At 34.5% G+C, this 12019-nt stretch overlaps 1 protein-coding gene across 4 annotated transcripts in view; it reads right to left on the bottom strand.

Annotated features, from left to right (window-relative positions):
* LOC149536277 (uncharacterized) overlaps window positions 1–12019 on the bottom strand; it is a 313709-nt gene that overhangs the window by 235484 nt on the left and 66206 nt on the right. For all 4 annotated transcript variants that reach the window (XM_089805517.1, XM_089805516.1, XM_089805519.1 and 1 more), the window contains exon 8: window positions 5184–5345. In XM_089805517.1, the coding sequence (XP_089661643.1) occupies window positions 5184–5345 (162 nt within the window). The remainder of the gene's footprint in view (window positions 1–5183; window positions 5346–12019) is intronic.

Below are 12019 nucleotides of genomic sequence, written 5' to 3'. Positions count from 1 at the left end.
TTCAATTTGCTTGATATTCAACATGACATTTTGTCCAATACTTGGCAAGCGTACTACAATACATGAAATCAAACTATCTTTGCAACATTGCATAATATCTCCTTTTATTTCAATTCTGGAAATGAATTATATTCATTGATCAACTAATATAAGGAGGAAATTTAATGCAATTAGAAAACCTGGAATCTGGTAGCATGCATTATTAAGCACCAAATATTAGGCACAACTATTCTAGAAACAAGTATCCTTTGACGCCAAGTTGTGAATTGTAAAGTAGTGGCATTAAACTATATCCCCTTCTGGACCATAACCTCACACCCTCGACACTAATGTGGCCTCCAAATACTTTGCGGCTGCTATATGACTCCAAATGCAAGTCTCAATGAAAATTGTGATCTTCTCTTGAATGATCTTACTTCTCTTACTCTACAACTCAGAATAAAATCTAAACAGTTAAAAGAAAATTTCATCATCTATTAATCCAATTGTGATCGCTCAATGAGACCATCACATGAGCACAATTCATTGGGCATTTAACCAACTCAAAGTACTGATAGAACTTGGAAGAATTCACAATTCTTCAAGCTGAAAACTTGGAACCCTTGTTCCGAATTTCCCTTCACCCAAACAAAGTAAACACATGCATCAAGAATATGTTTTTCCTTGCATTGAATGCTTTTATAACTTCAATCCCAATAGGCCAGTAGCTTCTTGAATACTCTTTTACTGACTAAAAACCAAGACTTAGACTTTTTAACATATTTACTTTGTTGTCATCAATTGAAATATAATATTTACTATATTTCCCTCCATTTCATCCAAAACAGAATAATTTAAAGTATATTTTATTGATCACATATATCTCCCTTTAAATTGGCACTTTATTGTATTCCTCAAATGCACTTTATAATTTGACTTTAAGATCATTAAATAACCCCTTTTTTTATAATAAAGTCAAATAACATTTAATAATGTACGCCTTTAAAGAATTATTAATAAAGTATTACTTTATTGATATTAAAATGTCATAACTCCAAATATACTCATTATTTCTCGATTCTATCAAAACCAGGCAATAGCCCACCGCATTCACTATTAACTAGGGTGCCTTACTAAATACCTAATCGACAAGGGTGCAAAAGGTCACACTGCAACTGAAGTCGGTCCAAGTGTCCTAGCAAATATAGAAATGTTGTATATATGACATATTATAAATAATAAGTGTACCAAACTCAACCAAACAAAGATCAAATCCTAAATGCTTCTATACTCCGAAAGGGGGAAAAGCCTCTTGTTCTACCAACTGGGAACCCTCTAATCGTCTTCTTTAGCCCATGAGGGACAATGATATTCTTATCCAAACAACCTCTGATGCTTGCGAAATTGGAAACATTGCACTCATGCCCAAATCCGCAGGTCTTACCTAGTGCCTTTGTATGATGTAGCCAATGCCCATTCCACCATAAGCCTTACCTAGTGCCTTTGTAGGATGTAGCGCAATCCATTCCACCACAAGCCTTACCTTATCTTGTGCAGTATTAATCTTAATGCAATCCAAGTATAGATACATATAGACCCTCATTTATGTTACCTATTCTAGTATTATAAATTATGGCAAACTACTATACCTTACACATGCAAATATTTATTTCAATTGAGATACCCAGAGTCTAATTAAGATGACAGTATTTATATTTATTACTATGATACTGTTATTTTACTGCATGTCCTAATCTAGAAATATCATGAAATCAAAATATTATTTATTATTATCTATATATAGCACAAATTCCACATGATATAGATATCTACTATATGAATGCATGGTGATGGGCTGCATTAGGGTGTCCCAACTCAACCCTAGGCCCAAGAGGGTAATATCTTGTCCCCCTTGGCCTCATACCATATAAGGTGGTGAAAATATTGAGACCCATATTACCTTTCCCTCCATACCAAAAGGTTGGTTAATGTCACTGAACTATTTTTCTTTGATAATGATAAATATACTTCATCAGGTCAGTCTAGTATACAAATATATTTTCTTATTAATATAGATCTGATCACAGTATAGTCTTACTGTATTTAAGAAAATCCACATATATAGGATACTTTCTTTATATATACCTATATCTATTTGATTACTGTATGGACTATATCTATTGATTAATGTACGGACATATTCATTTATATGGATAACTTTTATCCAGATTTATATGAGATTGAGTGTAGTAATTTACAGATAAAAGATTAATAACATGCAACAGTAATATCTCTTATCTTTCTTTTGATCGATGTTACCTTTTAGTGTTCACTGTGTTGATTGATTTAGCTATTCTCTGCAATTTCTTATGTTTTCGCAGTTAGCTTTTATGCTATCTTATCTTTTCTTGTCTCTTCCATTGCCTTTGTTTGCTGACTGTACAATTGTTTGCTAACTATATATTGTGTTGATTGGCCTTATGAAAGGGTCACACCCTATAATTATGAAAAGATGTGTATATTTGACAGCTGCTGCCACTTCCATTTCTCACTTCTCAAATCTGTTTTTACTAATTTTCAGATCTGCACACATCCCATTTGAGATTTGCACATCTTCTAGGTCTTCATATCTTATCTTCTTATTTCCTTCTCCATTCTTATTTCAGATCCCTCTTAATACTTTTCTCTGAATCTGGTCTAGGTCTCTTCTACTCCTTTCTCCTCCCTTCCATTTGATACTTCTTCCACTTTATATCTTCTCATGTTAGGGAGAGGTCACACCTCTTCATCATATGTTCCTTTTGGGAAGAGTCACAACCCATCTTAATTCTTTCTCTTTCAAAGAGACAACCCTTCATAATTAAAACCTTTTGATAAGTTACAACCCTTTTGAAGAGTTGCAACTCTTCATAAATACAGCCCTTTGAAATAGTTACAACCCTTCATCATTGTTGTCTTTTGAAAGAGTCACTTCCTTATTTTCTTCATATTACTTTCTTCGTCCATTAATACTTTGTTGATTCATTTGTCGGGTGTCACATTTGTGGCAGACTGAAGCAATGGCTATTTGGCATTAAAATGGCCTTTTCCAGCCTATGCAGCTAGAGAAATATAAGTTGTCTAAGAGCATGATGCTCCACCTTTTGTGGCTAAAATGGTTGCAATTGCCTATTTGACATAGTCAAAGGACACAAAGGTTCAATGTCTTGGAGCTAATATTGGGAAGAGAGGCTCCTTTCAACCTTAAAATTTCTAAACTCAATATTTGAAATTTGCCTACAAAAAACCAATTCTAAGCATATTAAAACAGATTATCGTTTATTTTGAAATTCATGTATGAAGTTTGATGCATTTTTATTTATTTTGTTATCTCAACACATGTTTGGTAGGTCCAATTGACTAGTGTACATGTGTTCTTGAAACTAAGTAAAATTAGATGCAATTAAGTTTTCCTTTTATAAAATTATACTTCCAATGTTTTCTCAAATTGCCAAGCAATCTGAAGTCTGCATTGAGGTTTTGCACAAAATCAGACTCCAAGACAAAACATGTCTTGACAAAACGTGTCTTGCCAAATTTTAAAAAGTTACCATTTTTATGTACTCCTGTTTAGTGGGTGCTGCCTTGGTTTCAGGGATTCTGTTGCATCCAAGGATGGCTTCGTGTTTAAGTGGTACTCTAGTAGGTGCCAACACTATTCTGTGGCATCTAAGGGTGACTAGAAGTTCAAGTGGTGCTCTAGTTGGTGACAACAATCTTCATAGCATTTTAGACTTTTTGGGTCTTGCTGGCTTTGATCTCCTCAGTCCTTGGAGAACATTTCTATTTATAGTAAACATTTCTAGGATCTTTGGGTGTGGTCTTTACTGTCCTTGGACAACAGTGCTATTTATTGTCAGTGTTTCTTTTGATTCCAATCATTATCCTTTAGGATTAATTTTATTATGGCATGGTCAGTTTCAGTTTTTGATATACTGCTGAGTTTTTCACACGGTGAAAAGAATTATTGAATATTTGCATTAAAAATACAAAGTGCTGTTTAATTGTTCACTTTACTGTTTAGATATTGTGGTGTTATGTTTTGTCCCCAATGTTGGACACTTATGTGTTATAAGAGACTACAGCTTCTTTTTTAAACGCTAAGAGGGACACAGGAGGATAAAATATTTGAAATTAAAAATGCCCTATTTCCCTTCAAACAATATAAATTGGAATTTTAAATCTCATTTCATTATTCAACTTTGCACACTTAAGGCAATGTTGGAATGAACAAAGGAGTTTTTCTAGTGTTGTTGAGGATGTAAAACCTTTCCAATCTTATTGATTTCGGTGTTAAGAGACCCACCCTAGCTGGTCTAGGGTTTTCACTTAAGAGAAACATAGATGTTCATGGTGTTCAGGATTTTGGGGTTTCATGGATATAAAAAAAATTAAGTAAATTGATTTGCATAATATCAAAGGTTTTTGGTGATTTTTTGGGCAGATTTTGAGTGCAATTTGCTCGTTTCTCTAGGGGCAAGAGATACACTGCTTACTGTCTAGTCACATCTCTTTCTTGGGTGTCCAGTTTGAAGGGTCTGTGGGGTGATTCTGGGCATTTCTTCAATAATTTTCTAAGTGGAAGGTAATTAGTTTCGATATTTTTATGAGGGTTATCAGGCGATACGGATTGTGTACATGAAGTTGCCCATTTTTTCAATGGGCACTTGCCTAGAAATGCATGTGCCATAACTGTTGTTTTTTGGGTATTTGAAGGTGCTTATCCACATTGTTTTGGGGTCAGTAAGGTATTGTTAGCTACTGCAACCTTACTGAAACTGTTTGGGACAGATTTGACTGAGTTTTGAGGAGTTTCTTATGCCTTGTTGATCCTGTATTGGTGCTAGGATCAGAATTGGAGTTGCTGTTTATCATTATACATCTGTAACATAAAAAAAAATCAAGAGTGAATAATGAAATGTGTGTCTTGTTTCATCTGTTGGTAATCCATGATCAAGGTTGTGGGGGAGATTGAAATTTTGAATCAAGACTTCCACAAATGCCCCTGCATAAAAATACTAATAGCCAAAATATAAATGTGCCTTTCAGAAATACTACTTAAGAACAATAGATAAGCTTATAATAGACACTATTAGATTATTACAACTAATTAAATTATTAGTTCTATCCAATCATCGTTCAAAAGAAAACTGTAATTATTGTACCTTGCAACCTTGTCACGGATTTATCTCGCCAACTATTATGCTGTTTTTGTCGTTTTGTGCTGCGCCAATAGTGCACATTCTCTTCATCAGAATTATCTGGTATTAACAAAGGAGTCTGAGGATCATTTGATACCAGATAATTCATATTTTTTTTGTCCAGACCTGTGATTCCACAACATGCATATGAAGTTATGAAGACCTCCATCAAAACATAAGCTAGAATTTAAAGGTTCAAATGAAAAATAGAAAACATTCTGTTACAAACTAGTTCATTTTTGGCGGTGCGCAAGCAGAACAAATTATCCAAATGATATGCAAATGATTTCATTGTATTAAATAATGATAATAAGATGACAAACCATTATAAATACATCAGATAATGTAAATGAACTATTTCTAGAATGATTTTCTCTACTCGTCAGACTCCAAGGCACATTGCCATACCTTTTTTTTACTCATCCAGCCAGAGGTTCGCCACAATAATCACAAAAAAAGAGTTTAATACAACATGCAGAATTAATCAAGGTAGTTAATTTTTCGACACCGAAAAACACTCTATAATGGTCAGACTCTGAGGCACATTGCCATACCCTTGTTTATCCATCCACCCCATGGTCTGCCACAATAATACCAAAATAGAAATTATATCAACATGCACAATTGGTAAAGTATTTTTTCACATTTTTAAATAATATTGACACTACATATGTGTACCTAAACATTTCTCTAACAATAAACCAGTAACCAATTCATACCCATCAAAATGCCTACCTGAGCAAATATGTTTCATGGATCAACAAGGGATTTTGTATTGCTAAACAAGGATGCTAAAATCTCAACTAGGGGGTTGTGACACATTTTAATATTTAATTAAAAAAATGCAGGCACAACAAATGCGTAATAATTCTTGTTCTTTATAGGGAATAGCCCACAACACAACAGTAAATTGTGAGCCTCTTATTGAAGAGCTCTAGGGTTTGAATCTACTCACGCTTAATAAATAATAATAATTAATCATGGCTTTGGCCACTTACCAATAATTTTTTTTTAAATTCCTATTCTTTATGCAGAATATGCAAAACTAGGAGCGTTCATGCTGGTGCACCCCAAGGGTTTTAATAGAAGTGCATCTTTATTGTCCCTTATGAGGAAGAAGCGGAAAAAGGTATCACTCACAAAGCTTTTGGATGATAGCAGGCACCCTACCTTATGTTCATCATTGTTTAAAGGTTTCAATAGAGGATGTGCCTGCCATCAAAGTTACTCCTTTCAAAATAACATTTATTGCAAATACAATTTAGCATGTTGCTTCATTAATTGTCAATACAAAGATAAAACATGATCATTCTACCTGAATAGCATGCAATGTGCACAAAGGTTTGCATCTCAAGGAAAAATCTACTATGACCTAATTATATCAAGAGTATTCATCCAATAGAGACAACATTTGAGACTCATTCATTAAATGTAGCACATAATCCAAAGATAGTGCTAGGTAATTATCCTTTCCAGATGCTTTGTTTAAATTCTAATAATCTATAGAGAAACTAATATTAACCTTTCTTGCAAACGAGCGCTATATTTATGACCCATTTAGGACAATTGGATGCTTGGGACTTGGACAAATATATCAAGCAAATTTGAATTCTATAACAGAACTTTGAAGAATACAATCAAACATAGTTAGGGAAGCTAATTCACTTGCGGACAAACTTTCAAATGTCGGAGTGGTGGTGGCACTTGACGAAAATTTTGAAATTTGGGAGGACTTTAGACATTGTGCTATTGGCGAACTTAGGGAAATCACTCCCACTGCATTCGAATTGGATTCAGATCTTGCTTTCCTTTTCAAAGCATGGCCTGTGATATTAATATAATTACTATTAATGATCAAAAAAAAGTAACATGATCCAAACAAGTTGTACTTTCCACATTTCTTTGAAGATTAGAAGTTGCAGAAAGATTTTCACAAGCTTCTATCTTTGCAAAAAAAAATCTGAGTCAAGCTTTAGGGGAATGGTATGAGTGATTATAGATTCATCATACGCCTCAAAGTCTCTATATCTCCATGACATTACATTTTTATAACTTAAGAAACCTATGTACTCCAAGTTATTACATTTTATAATTTAAGAGCCTATGTTATTCCCTCAATGCAGGATTTCCCTAGGACATTTTCAGGATCAAATGTCCCCAAGATTGCAAGCATCAAAAATCCTTCCTAGGGAGCAATTGGCTTATGTTTGTGGTCCTAATGGTTCATGTAAAAGGGTCACTCCAGTGTGATCATTCATGCGGGTATGATGTTCATTGTAAGATCTAGAAAACTATCTTGCACAAATTCCATGTCATATGTCTCTATCAATGATTGTGGACATAAATATACCAAAACTTGCTATGCAATCAATGATGTATTAGTCATTATCAAACACCTAGAGATTCTTAATGTTATCTAGAATGGGTGGAGTAGAAACCAACTCCACCAAGAATCAATTCAACTTAGATAAGATAAGATAAATTATTAATGTCCAAAAGAGACCACAAACGGGCCTAAGGGACTGAAGATACAAACGACACAGTTTCTGAGAAAGGAAACAAACAGCGCAAAAAGAAAATAACACAACACAAGAGAGACTACGAGACCGCGAAATGACTAGCAGTTCATAGTTGTCAAAAAGTAGCCCAGAACCGAAGGATAACTATCTGTGTGCAGAGAAGTTCGCGCACATCACCTGAGAGAGGGGGACCATTGTCCTTGATGGTATATGTCCATATGATCTTTGTGTGGCCTCACCAATGTGGTGTGAGTAACAGTAGACAGGCCCCCAATAGGCTTGGTTCTTCTGGGAAAGTTAATTGGAGTGAAGAAGGAAGTTATAAATTAGGGAAGGTGTTGGTTCCAAAACCGTAGATAGGAATCCTACCAGTCTTGCCAACTCGATGCTAGGATATCCAACCGATAATGGCCAACTTGATGGGACTGATCGATGCGATCCAAATCCCCTACACTTCTGGCTCTGCAAGGCCAAGGTGGGTGCATGTAATATACTTCACTAATTTTTCCCTCAGCAATAGCAAATGTTCAATACTTGACATTAATGCGAACAGTTCATGAGCAAAGTGCTAATGATCTGGTACCTTAGTAGACTAATATCGAAACTTTAACCAGAATATGTTGAATGCAGCCTACTAGTCATTTCGTCAAACAGATCACTATTTACCAAGCCCAAACGTTGTGTTCACTGTGGACAGTATTATTTGCGTTCTGAATGTTTTACATATAACTGTACACACACTAATTCTAGGATTGAAAAGTTTACTCAAACGTATAAGGGAAGTCATTCATTTAAGTGCAGCAAATTAGAACAATGTAAAATGAAATACGACAGGTTCATTCCCTCTAGCTTCTGAACATTTTAAACTAACACTTTGATATTTATCTGAGGTTAATACAAGCAAAATGTAACATACTAAATCGTTTGAGTTGCACCTTTTTCACTTTTCTGAAAACGTACCCGACTGGCACAGTTTTGCACTCCCAGTTTAATGACGCCTGAGTCTCTAACAGTCGGCCACAGCTTGAAACAAGGACCCAACCACAATACTGTTGAGTAATCGCTAGTAACCTCCAACGTCCACGTACGAAACTACATTGTGGTGTCACTCCAAACAACTGTTGCTAACCCAGTCGTATTTGTAATGTGATATCTTCTTCCCAACCCGATAATGACTATTCTGGCCTGGAGTGTTTAAATGGAAGGTCTTTCGCTCAGATTTGGTCTCTGCACTATGCCGTGGTCCAAACTCGTGGTCACAATCTTTGCTATACTCCCGCTTTCCAACACACAGCAAGGTGAACCCGTCCAAGATTTAAACTGACTCGAAATGTTAAAGGTTAAGTGCCGCCAATTGGATATAAACCCAGTCATGTGAATACCTCTTGCTAGCAGTTTAACAATTCAAACAACCTGCAAAGATAGCCACCTGTGTGTAGTATTCTTCCAGTCGTAATAATACCAAGGTGGGGTAAACAATATAAGCTCCCTGCTAAGTAATCTGAACCTGATCCCAACTGTCGTATTTCACTCTCAGACCATTAACCATGAGCTTGCACACCAATATCGACTGCCTGAAGGAAATACAGATGTATTCAACTCCCAATGAAAAATCATAATGATAATGAAACTTACTTAATGTCTAAACTGGAATCCACTATTACCGATTTTTGCCCAAACCATACAACTGCAACTCTGAAAGAAGCATGGGGGTAATGTCCAGCTCCTTACTGTTTTCAGACTTGAGGGTTTTCATCCTCAAAGCCTCACACCAGTCACATCAAAGCAACCAGAACTCAGAATGCTTAGATTATAAATTCTCGTGTGTTAATGCCAATGCAAACACATGCATTTATAGCCTCGAAAAGAGGGAAAGTACAAAGTACAAGGAATGTGGGATTAAATTACATTTTCATCCTGTAGTCACTTAAAGCTATTATAAAGTAAATAAACTTTTTAAAAAAACATTAAAGGACTTAGCTCTGCTTCATTTAATAAAGTTCTAGAATAAATTAAATTAAATTCCTCATTGTGACTGGAGAGCATCCTGCGCCAAATTGATATTAATCTATGTGGATGTGAAGATAGATTAATTCTGTCGCCCGGAACTAAAATCGAGAAGGGGACATGACAGTGCACCTGATCCTAAACAAATCACTAAAGTCCAAGATAATTATAGCAGAATGGTTAGAATGCAAATGCAACGAAAGTCTCCCAAATGGCAAGAATTATAGAAAACTTTTAAATTCACTAATTATGAACTGAGAATGATAAATGAATATATGAATCTTTTTAAAATTAAAATAAGTATGGATTAATGCAACAAATGAATATATTAATTCTTAAAAGGAAAGAAATGAAACAATTGTCAGCGGATGGATTGCGAATCAAGAGTAATATAAAGACCAATGCTTAATTAAAAGGGCAAACAGAGTCAATATTATAAGTTGAAATGTACAACTTTATAAAGTTCAATGTACTTAAAGTATAAACAATTTAATAATTTAGACGCGACAGATCAATTATATGGACACAATTTTAAACTAGTCTAGGATGCACTTTAACTCCTATGATATGGAGACAAACTAGACATAAATACGGAAACAATTAACTATTTCACAATATCTATGTTATCAAGTTTAAAATGCAATAATGACACAATCCACTTATCCGAATTTCAAAATGTTTATTGAAATTAATAAAAATATTTATAAAGGACACAACTTAATAATAATTTAAAACTCTAATGCAAATAAATAAAATAGATACGCTTACAGATTATACCGGAAATAAAAATTGCATTAGAGACACTCCTTATGGATGATCGATCCAATGCAATTCGATTCTAGAATCGCATATAGACCTACTCAGTAATTCAAAATGCACGAGCTTAGTTCAATTTCTCAATCTTGGCCAATAGAAGAATATAATATATCAAGTATGCATATATATATATCACTTGCATATGTAAAAAATTTAAAGTGAAAAAATATGAATTGATTATATTTGTGTTTTACATCTTATATTTATAAACAATGAAAAGGTGCATGGGTGAATAGACACACCCATTTGGTACCTAATCTTTTCAAAATGATGCAACTCTTCATAACTACAAACTATAGTTAATTCCCTTTGAATATTTTGGAAGTTTATTCAAAATACTAACTTTGCATAACAATAGGGTATGAACTCAGATGATATAAGACAAATAGAGGGATATATCGATGCCAATAAAATTTCTCCCAAAGATAAATTGGGTAATTTGATTAATGCTAGATTTCGAGTTTTTGCTTCAAAGACACGCACGACAACTGAGCTCCATTGCTCCAGACCCTAAATGCACACTTCTATGCTTCAGAAAACAATTTGGTCTTCATTGTCGTTAGTCTTCACTCATTATTTGTCTTTTAGTAGTGATTAGGATCAATTTTAGAAAGTTCATTCCTAACAAATAAATACGTTTGAGTCTCCATCATTCAAATTTGTGCAAGTTTCTACTTAATCACATACATTCGTTATACTTGCAACAAGACAAGGTATTATTAGATATGAATACAAATAAAAAACGCTAAAAGGTAATAGAAGACATGAAAATTCTATGGTTCATGATTAAGAGCATATGACAATTGCAACACAGCATCATCATGACTGCTGATGAGATTTTCCACTGTATTTGTCCCTACAAGATGAGTCGCCCTTCTATTCACAAACTCCAGTTCCTTCTCGCAATGTTCAGCAAAATTATGTTTCTGGTGTTTTAGCTTCCAGAAGTACCGTTTGGTGTTAGGTATGTGTAATACTAACAAGCCGACAACAACACTATGCTTTTTTGATGGCGTGGAAATGACTCACTATTTTTAGGTCTGGTCGGCTCCATATTGTTCATCTCTAATGATCTTTGGTGTATTATCATTGTAATATATCTTCCTCAACTCTTCTGGGTATTTAGTGTCAACGAGAGATTTTTTATTTGCAAAATTCATGTGCCCTTTTGTGTTCTAAAACTTCTTTATCGTTGTCTTAAGTTCAGATGTTGTAATGGCACATGGCTCACAAGATGCCTCTTATCTTCACAATCACTCAATCTATCAATCTATCATTAATGTTCTTGTCTACTAACTTGAAATCCTGTCTCTGGTTGCTGCACCAATTTAACAGTAGCAAAGTAATATCACAACCTGATCAGTTACTGTGTCATAGGTATCTCCCATACATTTTCTTAGATTTGATAACCCTCAATGCTGACAGGAACAACTTGACTATGATAAATTTGAATCACAA

The sequence above is a fragment of the Cupressus sempervirens genome, chromosome 10, assembly GCF_028749045.1.
Source record: "Cupressus sempervirens isolate cs-2001-9-10 chromosome 10, ASM2874904v1, whole genome shotgun sequence".
Classification (NCBI taxonomy): domain Eukaryota; kingdom Viridiplantae; phylum Streptophyta; class Pinopsida; order Cupressales; family Cupressaceae; genus Cupressus; species Cupressus sempervirens.
Note: the sequence above shows the minus strand (reverse complement) of the source record. Positions and strands in the feature narration are given on the sequence as shown.